General features: G+C 35.4%; 1 protein-coding gene across 1 annotated transcript in view; it reads left to right on the top strand.

Moving 5' to 3' along the window:
* FIG4 (FIG4 phosphoinositide 5-phosphatase) overlaps positions 1 to 15,449 on the top strand; it is an 81,563-nt gene that overhangs the window by 18,082 nt on the left and 48,032 nt on the right. Inside the window, exons 6-13 of the mRNA XM_067293870.1 lie at positions 58 to 206; positions 5,037 to 5,165; positions 6,757 to 6,857; positions 7,308 to 7,470; positions 8,368 to 8,465; positions 11,627 to 11,760; positions 13,707 to 13,823; positions 15,364 to 15,409. Coding sequence (XP_067149971.1) covers positions 58 to 206; positions 5,037 to 5,165; positions 6,757 to 6,857; positions 7,308 to 7,470; positions 8,368 to 8,465; positions 11,627 to 11,760; positions 13,707 to 13,823; positions 15,364 to 15,409 — 937 coding nt within the window. The remainder of the gene's footprint in view (positions 1 to 57; positions 207 to 5,036; positions 5,166 to 6,756; positions 6,858 to 7,307; positions 7,471 to 8,367; positions 8,466 to 11,626; positions 11,761 to 13,706; positions 13,824 to 15,363; positions 15,410 to 15,449) is intronic.

The raw sequence follows: 15,449 nt of genomic DNA, 5'->3' as shown, positions 1-15,449 counted from the left end.
GCTTTCAGAAAAATCCTGTGCTTCTACAATTATTAATAAATGTGAACTTTATATCAGTTACAGCTATGATCTGTCCCACTCCCTTCAGTATAATCTTACTGTTCTGAGAATGCCCCTTGAGATACTGAAAACTGAAACAACTCAGGCTCGGCAAGAGAGTTTTGATATATTTGAAGATGAAGGACTTTCAACACAGGGTGGAAGTGGTAAGTAAATCTGTCTAAATTAATGTGATTGGTCATGAGTACATTTAGAATATATTCCACTTAAGTTTTCTTCTGAGAAACATTCAGCTATTCTGTATCGATCAGTAGTCTTATAGTGGTTGTGAGTTAATAAAAGATTACATAAAGTACCAGTTACAGATATTTGAATGTGAACAATGCAATTTCTAGAGATGATTAATCATTGTTTTGGTAATTTACATTGCAACTCAGGGAGATAATTGAGCATGCTGTCATTTTTCAGCAATTGATTATCCAACTGACTTGTAAGAATCCCAACAGGAATTAATTACAAACAAAATTGGAAGCAATAACTAGTTTACTACTACCAGTAAATCTTGTTTTGTTTCGTGTTGGAAAATATTGACAACAAAGGAATTGTATGAAGTTAGTATTAATTTTATGTAGTAAACTCTATCAGGAAGGCTAAGAAAAATTACTGATTTCAGTGGAAAACTACAGCCTTCCACTTTGCATCTAACATGCTCAGAAGATTGTAAAGATGGCCAAAACTATTCTCTCCCTTATGCTTTGCCCTTCCAAAAAGAGGCCCCCTCCAAAACTCTTCAGGTTGTATTCTATTTTGTTGAAGTGGATGTTTTTAGGTTTTACTGCTCTGTGATTTGTACCGAATATCTAAATGCACTGTCAACAAAAATTGCATTGTAATTTTTTGACTGTTTGGTATTGTTTATGTGGCACCACTTTTTCCCATGTTTAATTATATAATATCTGAAATAACAGTGTTACCTTTGATTCATATTTAATGAATACATTGCTGTAAAAGTGATCTCAATCAGCTGTGGAGATACAATTAAGCTTCTTATGGCAGTATAGAACACAGTGTCTTTTGAGTACGTAGATATATATTATAGATTAAGTTTGAATGTGCATTCACCACCAGAGAGACACTTCCTTGTTAGATTATGCTTTGACTTTTCCAAGGACTTCAGTGTAAATCTTTGCTAATGTACCTAATCTTCCTTAATAAGGGACCAGATTTATTAGACTAGCCAGAGCCAGGCATATATTCTTTGCTGCCTTGTGCTCAACTACACAAGGAAGTCATTAAATAAGTGCTTTGTTCTCAATTCTGGCTCATCATTTTAGTGTGACATTACCTAACTGGCTTGTATTTGGTTCATTTGACCTATCAGGCAGACTTCCTTCATTGGCTGCAGTACTGGTAGGCCACGCTGTAGTGCTAGATTTTCCTCTGTAAGAGAAATGGTAGATGACTGTCCCTGCCTAGTCCAGCATCACCCAGCTCTATTAATGCTAGTGGATGTGTGAAGAAATGCGACCTTCTGTTACTTCTGCTGACCTCGTAGCCCTCATTGCAGTGTATTCTGACACCACTGCAGATGAGAAGCAGGAAATGCTCCTTCTTCTCTCTACCCCAAAATGCCAGAGGGAAGTCCCTTACTCCCAGGTAAAGTTATAGATGCAGTACAGAGACCCCAGGATAATTAAGGTCCTTATCAGTACCAGGAAGCCCGTTTGGAGGGGCCGATTTACTCTTGTTCTCCTTCACCTCTACATCTTTCTCTGATGATGTGTACAACATCTCTGACAAAGATCACCAGCCCACACAAAAAATGCTGTTCCATCCTGCATAGCATGTCAATAATTTTCAATAGTACATTTTCTGTTCTCTCCATTTCTTTGGAAAAAGTAGTGTGTGCTTAGAATATTATGTCTGTAGGAATTTATTTTCTTGATCTTTTTTTTCCCCCCATAGACAGTAAGTATATGGTAACTTGTGTCAAGAAAGCAAGATCAGAGAAGTGTTCTTTGTACTACATGTAGAAGGTATTGAAGTATGTGAACTATTCTGCACTTCATAAGGGAATTCATTCTGCAGTCTTAAACTGCTGCTTTCAATCCCTACTTCTATTTTCACCTTCTTCCCTTCCACAAAGAATTATCTCTGAGGCAGATGAATTTTATCTTTATTAGGGAGACTTAAATTTTGCCACAGGAAGGAAGATTTTGACTGTAATCTTCAGATTAGATCTGTTGATTATGTTGCGTGTAGCATGGAGGTCCCAAGTCATTTAGTCTTGGGACAGCCATCCTTTTCATATGGTTGCCCAGTGGCTCTACAGGTAGCAGACATGAGTTATGATGCAGTCAGGTTCTGCAATCAACCATGATCATGAAGTCATCCATGTAAAAGTAGGATGAATTTCTATTCTCATGTCATAGGAGATTTTCCCTCCTCCATGTCATAGGAGATTTTCCCTCCTCCTCTTCTGTAAACAGATATATTTTCTGTGGGACACAATACTTCTCTGTTCATTTACAGTATTGTTATTTACAGTTGTGTTAGTCATCTATAGCCTCTCCTAGTCAGTGGCATAGGTTGTGAATAACCTCATCTTTGATTAGGTCTTTAAAACAGGTCAGATGAATTGCACTCTAGAAGCGCCTGCTCCTATTCGTTGATTTTAAGGGAACATGGACTCATAGTTCAGATGCAGATATTGTAAGCATCCAGAATGAAAGGATATTAATCCTACTCTGTGTGTCTGAATTAATGTTCCAGGGGAATCATGATTCAGTCTCTGTCAGATTGTTCCTTACTTGATTGGTGACAGTTTCCTATAGACTTTATCATTCCTGTACAGAAAATTGTCAAAGATCAGATGGGACAAGGCACTGATAACTTTGTGCTAACTGACTGAGATGATTTTGGCCCTTAGTCTCCTAAGGGTGTGCTAGCAGGCGCTGATATAACTTCTTGTCAGAACAAAATTTCCAGAACCAAGACTCAATCTGACCTGATCACTTCCGCAAGTTTTAGACATACCTTAATAAATCAGAAAGCAATCGGCTAGAAAGAGTCCTTAAAATGAAGAATGTTTCATATGTGCAGCTGAGAATAGTATGCGACCTGGCAGAGCTTCTTGTACTTAAGATCATGAATTCTGTTGTGCTTTTGACATATGAGATCGATATGTGACATTAGGGCTCACTGTGAAGAATAGTTAAACTTTTGTACAGTCATACTCAGTTTTCTCTCATTTTATGTTCCTTGTGGGCTTTTTGGTACTGTAGTTGTAGACTGTTCTTTGCAGTGTCATCCCTCTAAATTCTGTGGATTGAGTACCCTGTATACCTTGGTGTTATCAAGACAGTTGACAAATTTTAGACTTTTTGAGGCTAGGTTGCTGAACATCTTGACCATAGGAACAAAATGGCAGTGAAGCCAAATTTTAACCTGAGGTGTTTTAGTATTGCCTGCTATCCAATTTGTTGCTTTCCTTTTTTCCTCCTGGAGAGGGATGACTGTATCTTTTAGCCAGATCTCAGAAGGATGAAGATTTGTGGTCAAATCCAGTACAATGGAAAATGAACTCTCATTGCAGAAACTTTAAGGGAATCACAGAGTACTGCTGCTTGTGGAACACATGCCCTTCAAAGGCAAGTTCCACTAAAGTTTGGGAGACACTGTCCACTTGCTTAAAAACTTGTTGGTCACAGATAGGCAAAACAACAGGACAGGGAAAGCATGCTAATATTTTGTTTAACTGTTGACTATGAACTTGATGTGAAAGACAGCTTAGCAATATTTTGATCTGTGCTTGTATTGGTTAGACAGAGGTTCAACGGACTCTTCGTTACTACCCTTGTTTGTAGTCACCCACTGTGTAACCTCTGTTACACAGAAGATATAATACACACAGAAATATGATACGAAAGACCCACTTGCCCTCCATTAGCTGTGGTTCTTCGAGATAGTGTGAATTGCATGACTCACCTTCCATCTCTTCTAACACAATACAAGTCTTCCAAGGCACTGAAGAAGGGTTACATTGATCGTGCCTTCTGTACCTCCAAAGGGGATGCTCTAAGTCTGACAAACACACAGTTAAAATAAAGAAATGCCCAGAGCAACCCCCACCCAAATTTATGCGTGATAAACTTGGTCACCTAGAATGGACCTACACTGACTGCAGCTCAGAGAAGGACAATGAATGTTAGGTAAGTAACTAGTCATCTTTGGCACTGGAACTTACTACATTGCATAGTTGTATACATCTATCTTACCATCTTTTAAAAACCTGTAAGAAATGACATATGTACTATGCCCTAAATCTGATGGAAAAATTTAAAGGTAATCAAGTTGTATCTTTTCTTTAAAAGAAAACAACAACCCTACCCAAAGCAAAAAGATATTACCAACATGGTCATATATTATATCAGGAATAGATTGCCAAATACTGCAGTGGCAGAAATGACCATAAGAAGTGGAGGGAGCAATAATTCCCCCTCTGCAAAGGCTCACACCTCCAAGATCCCTCACAGGTCCATACAATGGCATCTTCTCTTCAGTGTCCTTATGAAAGCATTGGGAAATAAAGATGCCATAGCCTTGACCCCATCAGCAGTGTGCTGACAGTGTATGCAACTGTGTTACCAGCAGATATTAGCATCATATCTGTTCATATGTCAGAATGCATGCAAAAAATAGCTGTCCATCGTTCAAGAACAATCAAGTTGAACTTAATGCATCAAAGTAATGCTGCTGGAAATGAGGACAAATTGCTCACGAAGCTATTGTGGCCAAGTTCCACCGAAAGTATGCAGTCCCTCACCACAGTGGTTTCAAAACCTTAATTTTCTCTGGGCTTTCGGTAAACTTGGGTGACTAGGTAGCAAGTTTGGGGGGATGTGGGTAAATGATATGCTGAGTTGAAGCCAAGGGAAATCAAAATTAAGGACAAATGACCGGGGTTTAAGAACAATCCAGTGCAGTTGAGATTGTTTTTAAATTGCTAATGCGTTTTTATTGTAACAATTTCCTAGGTGTATTTGGGATTTGCAGTAAGCCTTATGAAAAGTATGTGTGGAATGGCAAGCTTCTGGAGGTAGTAAAAACTACTGTTCACCGCGATTGGCTGCTGTATATTATTCATGGCTTCTGTGGGCAATCAAGTATCCTTTTACTGTTGTAAAAAATGTTGGTTTATCAATTTTAGAAATTTGAATGTGTGAAATATGTTTAATTATTTCTTTGTTGTTATGTAAATACTTTTCAATTTTATAATTATTTCTGGCTTTTTATTTTGACATTCATGTAGTTTATTTTCTTTGATCATAAAATTTAGAAAATTAATGAAGAAATAAAGTTATGATCTTGTAATGTGGCCCTTGCATATGTAGACTGCATTCTCAGTGAGGCACTGTTTATAAGCATGGGGATCAGTAATAGAGAATCTGAAGGATTTTAAGGCTCAGCTGCGTTTTTACAGATTTCTGAGGAAAGGGAGAAAACCTGAACAAACAGAACTGATTTGCTAATATCAAAATGTTCTCTTACTATTCTCCTTAAGAAATAAAAATTGTAACAAAAATTTTCAGAAATCCTTGCCTTTACATTTTCTGCTGAAAATGATGGTAAAACTTCATGATTTCCATGGGAAGAGAGTTAAGAAAATATTAGAACGTTTGCGTTTTTTTTCCTGAGTATATATTATTTAAAATAGGTCTATATACATTGTAGTACTAGGAGAGAAGGCCCAAATATGTATCTTGTTACAAAGAAATGCCATCTCAACATCTTAGTTAATCTCATATATTACAGAAACACTGTATTTTAATCGTCAACAATGTCATGTTAATTCATCAGCCTGTCACCGAAAAAACTGTGGAAGGAAATACAATTATGAATTTAAGGTTAGGGGTGCTTTTGCAAAATTTAGTTTTGCATTTCCATGATTGCAAAGTTGCTGGGCATTGGTTTGGTCCCAGGCAGAAAGTTAGGTCTGTTTTTTGTGTACCACTCTTTGATCTCTGGTATCATTTAATCAGAGTGGCAGCTGTGGATCTGAGCACCAACATTATGCTTGCAGATGCTTTTTAAATGATTTAATAGTCTTTGCATTAGGTATATGATGAAAGGATGGCTCCTTCCCACTTTCTTGTGCCTCCCTTATGCTAAGAAAGCTTTATGCAGTGGCAAAGTCACACTAGACAATCTGATTCTATCTTTTTAGTTTTAATAAAAAATAAATAGCTTAAAAGAAAGCACCCACTGCTTTTGTAGTGGCTTGTCTCTGTCTTTCAGTTGTTGTTGTTACTTAAGTAGTTGCAATTCATCTGAGTTTTCCAGACAAATAATTACAGGTTGTCTAACGTACCTGATCTGAAAGTGGAAGCTCCCAAGTTTTATTCACAGTATTTACAAAAGCAGTATTTGTGGCCTTGGGTGAATCTTGTACCTCCTTCACCTCCTTTTCACTTTATAAAATGGAAATATTTCTCTTCCTTGTGTTGTGAAAAGTAGTTGATATATTGTAATGTAGATTCCATTTTCAAAGCTCTTTAGAAATGATTATTGAAAAGGGAATTGCACTATCCCAACTGTGAAAGAAATTTGGCAATGCTATTCATCTCTGTTGAATTTCAGTAAGACAGATGTTTCATTTTGATGATATACCTTTTCTGTTTTTTAGAATTTATGCTTGCATAAAGTAAGTGAAAGAAAAATTGCATAAGACTTGTAAACCTTAACTTCTCTTCCAAGAACTGCTGATTTATGGTCGCCCAATATATGTCACTTTGATAGCCAGAAGATCAAGCAAATTTGCTGGAACACGTTTTCTGAAACGAGGGGCAAACTGCGAGGTAAAGAAAGGGTGATTTTATTCGGGGTATTGTTTTGTTTTGCTTTGTTCAAACTGTATGAAAGCTTGACCCTGACTGACCAATGAACCTGAAATGTTTTAGAGGGTTTTTAGGACTTTGGTTGTAAATTATGTTTTTGGATACTGTTATCACAGCTATCATTAAAATTTGAAGTGAGATAATAAAGCTGCTCTTAAATTAGTAAGTTAACTGGAAGTTCTTTTGTTGCACTTTAATAAATGGTATCATTATTTCTAATAGAGAAGAAAAATTCTGGTAAACGACGGGTAGGGACAAATGGAATTTAACTGTCAGTAGTGTTGTCACTACCATGATTTGGTATCTGACAGGTTAATTGTACCCTGGTTGTTTGTAACAATCAGTTCTCTATAGTGCATGCAGCTCTGAAATGTACCGTCTACATCATATATGTATTTCTGGTTGTTTTAGGGGGATGTTGCTAATGAAGTAGAAACTGAACAAATACTGTATGATGCTTCAGTTATGTCATTTTCTGCGGGGAGCTATTCTTCCTATGTTCAGGTTCGAGGATCTGTCCCTCTGTTCTGGTCTCAAGATATTTCAACTATGATGCCTAAGCCACCCATAACATGTACGTACAAGTGATTCTTTCTGGTAGCTTATGGTTAGCACTGTTTCCTAGTGGAAAATCTGAGAGAATAAGCGAAGATTTAACCTGTGAAATTGGAAGAATTGTCTGTGTGTTTGTTCTTTGGGAAGCTATAATTTTAGGTAAGCCAGTGTTCTTTATAATAAACATGATGGCATATAAACATTTAACCATATAAACAGCTGCATTTGATGAAGTTGAATAGAAAAAAGTCTCCGTATTAGACTTCATATTCAACAATGGAATATGAAAAATTTGTTCGAAAATGTCTGCTTTCTTTGTACATCATATCTTGTATGCAGTTACTTATGTTTGTCTGAAAGTATTGCGGATACAATTTTGAACCTATTGAAACTGGTGGAAAAAGCCTGCACTATATTTAGTGATCCATGAATTGCATGCTCAACATTTGAGGCACATGTATATGTTACTGATTTGTGATTTGTAACAGCTCCAGCTAAATTCCACCCCAAATAAGAATTAAAACAAAAATGATTGATAAAGTGAAACAAAAACTCCAACAAAATTAAGCACTGCTAATCCCCAGAATATTTTTAAAAATTCATCTAAAAATTTAAATAAATAAATACATTGTATGCTTGGAGCAGAACAATGTTCCTAACATTTGTTTAGCCACAAGTACATTTTGTTACAGGCAGCTTTGCAAAGCAGAAGGATATCTTCTTGCTCTCCTTAATTATTGAAAAGGGAAGGGGTTTTTTTTAAGCAGCTTTGTATGAAAAGAAGAATGTGGGTAATTATATCATTATTATCAGAGAATTGGTAAATATTTGCGAACACTACTTTAAGGGAAAATGATTTAAGTGGTTCTGAGATTCTCTTAACATCTTTCTGAATATTCTAATATATTTGTTGCAGTGGACCAGGCAGATCCTTTTGCACATGTTGCTGCTCTTCACTTTGACCAAATGCTTCAGCGATTTGGCTCTCCCATTATTATTTTGAATCTTGTGAAGGTACAGTCTTTTGAATGCATTCTATATGTTTTCTAATTTTAAATAATAATACTCATTTCTGTAGAGTCTCTGTATTTTAGGTTGTGCTCTGAGCTCTTGGGAAGAAAATCTGCCATTTGTAATCTAATAAATCTCATCCTACGCATATATACATAGCTTTGTAGCTGCTTCCACTACAGCTCTACAAAAAAGAACAGTTGTCAATTTTATAGATTTACTACAGTAACATTTCACTGTTGTTTTCAGGTTCTTGCTATTACCGCTCAGATGGGAGAAAGTCCAAATAAATTCACCACAAAACTTAATTTAGCACTAAAACATGCTAAAATAGTATGGTTCCATGCAAAGCGATGGTTGTAGACACAAAAGACTGATTTTGCTCTTTGAAATATTATGATAAACACTTACCTTTCCTTTGTTTGCTCTGTCTGGTACAGTTGTGGATGTATGGGGGAAGAGGAAAGTGAAGCATCTAGGGCTAGGTATGAGCAGTGCCAGTGGCAGCAGCGGTGGACTAGTCAGGGGAGCCACTTCATTGCTGCAGTAAATCAGTTAGCTGCTGTGGGGGAGGCTGTGGTGCAAAGCCTGCACTTGTTGGGTGTTACATTTTGTGTTTGGAATTAATTTTTTAATTTTTTTCCTTCCCCCCCCCGTTCCAATCCAATCATTTTATGTGGTGGCATCTCAGCCGGGCAGGTTTGACCTTGCCGTGGCAGAAAGTATACTGGCTAGTGTTAATAGGACGGGAAGAAAGGACTCCAGCCCCTTGGACTCTACCCTGTCTTAGATAAAACTTGTTAAAAAAAATATATGAACATCTGAATACAGTGTCATGAGAGAATAATAGGGTAATGTGATTTCTGCCTCGTAGCAAATAAAATGATGTTTAAAGAGAAAACGATTTATTTTCAAATTTGGGCTGCTGTAGTAGACCAGATGCAAATTGTCTAGTTTCTTTTTTGGTCTGGAGTTTCTATTTGTTTTTGGTAATTTTTCTGATGGTCAGAAAGTAAAGGTTAGTATATCTTATTGCGAATTTTTTTAATGAATTGTTTTCACATTTGAGTTTAATATAATAATTTGTTTTGCCTTGAATTATATCTTATATTTCTTTTTAGTCTTTTAAAAAATATTTATCATTTTGTTTATCATGTTGTAGAACTGTATTCCATTGAAAAAAGGACCTTTTATGTGCATGTAGAATCAGTTCCTAGTATAAAAAATAGGGAAAAATACAAAAGGAAGGCTTTAAAAACTCTAAGTTTTAATAAATGGCAAATGTAACCTATTTTCTCTTTCTAGAAGCTCTTTTGTTTGGGATTGCTTTAAAGACTGTCCAAGAGTCTGTGGAATCAACTTCAGATAGCATTTGTTGACAAGAAAATGATTTTATGTGTGTCTTTCTTACAGTCCTAGCTTTCAAAGGCCATTGGTAGTGTGCGTCTAGACTCCCATGACCTCAACATGTGAATCATTATATGCTTTTACTCATAGGTCTTTTTATACGGTGGCTGAAAATGTATCTCTTTCCCTCCCTCTCTGTAGATGCTTAATATTAGGATGCTAAAATTAATGTTCCTTTATCACTTCGTGTACCACTTCAAAAAAAAAAAAAAAAAAAGTGTTTGTATGTTGCTGCCACTTTTACAAAAATGCTAAGCATTTCTATCTTCAGTGCTTTTATTGTTTGATTTCTTAAAGGCTGATGAAACACAAATCCGTATCCTACTTTACTTGTCTATCCTACAAACTTGGTAACTAGTAACAAATGTATTAGATTTCCTTTTATTCATTCATGGCTGCTTTATGTAATTTTAAAACAGTTTTTATAATACAGGCTCGGTATAGATTTTAGTTTGGATTAAGTTGAGAGAAAAGCCATATCAATATATGAAGTACCTCAACATGTGGTATATTCATAGAATGGGAATATAATTCTAATTTTTTAAAATCCTCACAAAGCTGTTGTTCCCCATTTCCCATCAATAATGGAGAAAAATTTACCTGGCTCCATGTCCCTGTGCTGCAAGAGTGAATGGGATGCCTTCCCTTCTGCGTGTCTTTTTTTCTTTTGTCTTTGTCCGTTTCCCCCGTCTTGCTGCTTTGGTTTCCTTGTGCTCTTCTTCCTCTTGGAGGCTTCCATTTTTTGACAGATGCTTATGCACAGTTGGGGTGGGTGACTTTCATTATTAGAGATCAACTGTTAAACACCTAAAATGTTTAGATTTTTCTCTCATTTTTAGTGTTATTGGACTAGTTAGGCAAAAGCGCCTGCAGAAGTGCTTCCTGCATTTTAAATTTCTGTTAGCATGGCTAAAACACCAAAATACACCTTTGAAGTGAAGTGAAACTGCTCATGCTCAGTTTTTGCTCAGACTTTTGAAAGAGTATCAAAGTTTGCCCTAAAATGTTTGAGCCAGAGCTGTGCATAGATTGAGAATATACTAATACACAAAGGGATATGAGTCTGCTTTGTAGCAGGTATGCAGTGCTGCTGTATGACACTGGTTAATTGTCCATTTATTGTCTTTTATTAACAGACAAAATCTTTGCTAGATCTTCTCAAACTTTTCCAGTCTAAGGAATTCTAGACTGGGAAGAGCTTAAATGCTTATGAGAGCTTATGAAAGAGCTATTTAGTTTAGAAGCTCCAAGCATCATTCAGCTTTTTTTGTTTTTTCTTATTTAGTCCTTGTTGTTCTCCCCAAAAATGTACCTAGGAAAAAAGTGAAATAACTTTTTAAACACAGTTACAAAAATGCATAAAATATGCCCCCCCATCCCCAAGTTCTGTTTTTAGCACAGTTAAATCTTTTTTGTTGCTGATATATAGTATCCCTGTGATATTTCTGATTAAATATTTTGCTTAATAAAATATTAATAGTATAAGCCTGATATTGCTTCTCAAATTCAACTGTTGAATTTTCTGAAATTTTTGTGCATTGTTTGAACATAAATGATTAGTTTTGTTTATGCATTGTTTCTACATCATCTATATGATACAGAAAACACTGAAGTCTGGGTTAAAGAGTCTGTGGTAAAGAGTCTGTTTCTATCTATAATATATATGTGCACATATATATGTGTATGTATATGTATACAGGTTACATACACATGTTAATAAAAATACTAACGTTAACATGTTTCTTTTTTCGTTAAAGGAACGTGAAAAAAGAAAGCATGAAAGGATTCTTAGTGAAGAACTTGTTGCTGCTGTGACATACCTCAACCAGTTTTTACCCCCAGAGCATGCAATTATATATATCCCTTGGGACATGGCCAAATACACAAAAAGGTAGAAAAGATCTTCCTTCATTCTAGTGCTCTTAGCCATGGTATAAGGGACTGAATTCTGCTGAGTGTATCTCTTTTCAGTTGAATGTAGCTTAGGAGAGATGAGAGAATTTTATTAAGATCTATGCACAGAATAAAACTTCGGCTTTTTGAAGGTTTTTTAATATTTCAGGATTTGGTTTCATTCCAAATTGGAGTAAGGCCTGAAAACTTTGAAATACTCTGTAAAGGGAAAAAAAAAAAAGCCAACAACATTCCCTTTTATTTTGAATTAATCAAAATACTGCATTTTAAGGTTTTTAGTCCTGAAATTATTTTGAGTTATGAAATTTTGGAAATCAAGAAGTTTCATATCAATCAGTCTCTTCCATTACCTCGTCCAGCATGAAATGAGAAGTTATAAGGCATTTAAATTTTTGCACAAGTATATATCTTAAAAGAAAAAGGGAAATATATATTTAGTAACTTTTTCTTCTAAGAGTTTGAACAGTAGAATGCTGTACTAGTATCATATAAAAATGATTAATGTTTTCCTAAATGTGGAGATATTTACAAGGAATGAACATTTTAAATCTGTAGGTCTGGATAACTGCTCTTAAGGAACCCACAACCAAGTTGTAAAATTCTGTGGCCTGCATGTGTCTACTATATCTTTTAATGCCAAAAATTCAATTGTAAGGTATCTGGCACAATATCAGTTTGAGCAAAATAATGGAAAAGCTGGTATAATTCAAAGGGCAGGAGCATGGTTAATGTTGGTTGATAACATTATATGGAAAAGTTTTGCAAAGCAACACTCTATTTGAGATTACAAGCATGGTTGGTAAAGGCTTGTCATATAGGTGAAAAAGACTATTGTTTTGAAGTTTGACTTGGTTTCAAACTTTTTTTTTCCCCTAAAAATGACATTGTTACCATACTGTGTACCACCATACACAGTTAAGTGTATGTTCAATTGTTTGTGTAATGGTTAAATAATGTATCTTAAAATAAGGCTAGCTTTCCTTTCAGAAGACATACCCAATGCAAGTTATTGGATTCCATATAGACAGAGGTTGATGAAGCTTAATGATCCGTCATATACAGGAATGGTATTAGGTGATCAAAAGATGCCCCTTCTTTAATCTTCTATGTGTATTTATATACTTATCTGCCCTAATACAGGTATAAAAATACTTAAGAGTGCTTCAAACAAGATTAAGTCTTTATGCAAGCCAGAGAGCTGTAAGAATGGAAGATAATGTTAATCTGTGCTTAAAGAATTTACAGTTACAGGAATACTGAGAACCATCTTGCTTCAACATATAGTTCTGAAATAAGTTTTCTAGAAAACAGTATCTGTGGAAAGGTTCCAAAAGATTGCTTCCATCTCAGTGTAAGCAATGCTTAAAAAAACCCCACATTATTTGTATTACTTGAAATATAAACATTGCATTAAAAGCTTTGAAAATGAAATTACTCGTAACCAGAAGTTAATCTCCAACAGTGGATGGATGTTCTGATCTGAACAGGAAGTGCAGGACAATGTGAAGGCCACTCTCTGAAACAAATGCTACTGAACAAAACAGCACCTTGCAAATAAAATGAGGGTATATAATTTAATTTAAGCATATATCCTTATCTGTCATGTTCTTACTTTGCAAAGCAGAAAAAGTTCAGTAGAGGAAAACTGGTATGGTATGAAAATCAAGCAGACTTTTAGAATTCTGAAGTCATCTTTTTCTAGTTTATGTGATATGTTTTATTAATAAGTAAATAAAATTGCTCAGAGATTGTCAGGGTCTGTTTTCTAAGTCTGTATCAAATAAGAAAACTATAGACATAATCCCTGTTAGATAAATAAAGCAGTGATGTGAGTGCTTAAATCATTTTCTTCATTAAAAAACTTTCTAAGCAGTTAAAATTGAGTATTAATGTATATTCAGTGTTTATTTTTTCTCGCTTCAGCAAACTTTGCAATGTCCTTGACAGACTGAATGTGATTGCAGAAAGCGTAGTAAAGAAAACAGGATTTTTTGTAAATCGGCCTGATTCTTACTGCAGTATCTTGCGGCCAGATGAAAAGTATGTATAATTTTATATGTGTATAATGAATAGCATCTCCAGCTTGGAGATTTTCCTGGAATGTCTAATGTCTATGGCATTATTTTTTATTTTAAGACTTCAATTAATAGGAAAATATATAATTTATTATTAAGCTATAGCAAAAAGAATTGCAGTCAGAGGCAAATGCTAGGAAATGCAAATACATTAAAAAAATTATAGTGCATGTAATTATGCTGCTGTTATTTATAATGAATACTTGCTTATTTAAAACCATTATAACTTGTAATCTTTGCTGTGTGTATATATATATAAAGGTTTTGGCGGGGCTTTTTTTTTTTTTTTTTTTTAAACCAAGGGAGTCTGAAATCTGGGGGAAAATTTTAACACAGCAAACAAAGTTTAGAATTTAATAAGTGGCTTCTTTTAAGGCATACTATTAAAATACCTTTCATCTAGATGTTGCTAGGTTCAGTAATTTCCAATAGATTTTATGGTATTTACACATACAGAATTGAAAACCTTTTTCCTTGGAAAAATACAAACTGTATTTCCTTAGACTGCTGCAGAAGTACGATGATTTAATAAGCTGAATTCTCTCAAGTCTTTAAAAATTCAGAAGTAAAATACCTTCCAAATTAAAATTTACAGAATTTTTTGGTTCCAACTTTCAGCCTAGGGATCCAATCTATCACTACCCAAGTGGGCATTCTTATTCTGCATTAAGAGCATCTTGTGCCTTTTTAGCCTAACTTTATTTAGAAATAAACAGAACTAAAACTCACAGAGGCTCTCTTAGAGCTTTTCTCTGCCATGCAGTACAGCAAACATGGTGACTGCAAGCTAGCATGAACTAGAATGATGCATCCATGTAATGCTGTGCTGTATAGAGACAGTCTTGTGGGTGTCAAAAGCAGTATACAGGCTTGTCATAGCAGTGCTCCAATCAGGTAAGTTAACCCTACTAACTTGAAAAACTTCAGTAGTTCAGGAGTTACTTGCACTGAGCATAATTGCTTCTCTACCTCAAATGCCATTAATTTCTGATTCATGTTTTCTGTCTCTAAGGTATGGTTAGGACCTGTATAGGATTGTGAGAACTGGACAATAAATAGCCTGTATGCCTAGAATCAGTATGAAGGGGAGATTTAAATCAACCAACTTGTGCCACAGTGTACATTGTGCCTCCACCTTCCAGTCACTGGCATTGTACCTGCTTCAATTTTTGTGTCCTCAAGACCCAATCTGGCAGGGCTTGTATAGCTTGGATCCTGTTTCGTAGGGTGAGAAGAAAATATTTTATATGGCCTTCCAGACTTGTTTTAGCTTATGCCTTTGAATATTTCTACTCTAAGGCTAGATTTTTTGCAATGCAATTTAAATACATCATCTTACTACTGCGTAGAGCTTTCACTGCTTTCTGCTATTTAGGGATATCAGTTTTGCTTTGTGGCAAGTTTTTAATTGTCTCACTTTTTCACTGAGCAGACCTATACGTGGCATGATCTATTATTTTTTTTTTTAATGATTTGTAAGTCATCCTATTTTGTTTCCATTTCAGGTGGAATGAGTTGGGAGGTTATGTTGTTTCCACTGGTCGCTTGCAGGTACTGAAATAATAAACGTCACAGAATCACAGAATGGTTG

The sequence above is a fragment of the Apteryx mantelli genome, chromosome 3 (genome assembly GCF_036417845.1).
Source record: "Apteryx mantelli isolate bAptMan1 chromosome 3, bAptMan1.hap1, whole genome shotgun sequence".
Classification (NCBI taxonomy): Eukaryota; Metazoa; Chordata; class Aves; order Apterygiformes; family Apterygidae; genus Apteryx; species Apteryx mantelli.
Note: the sequence above shows the minus strand (reverse complement) of the source record. Positions and strands in the feature narration are given on the sequence as shown.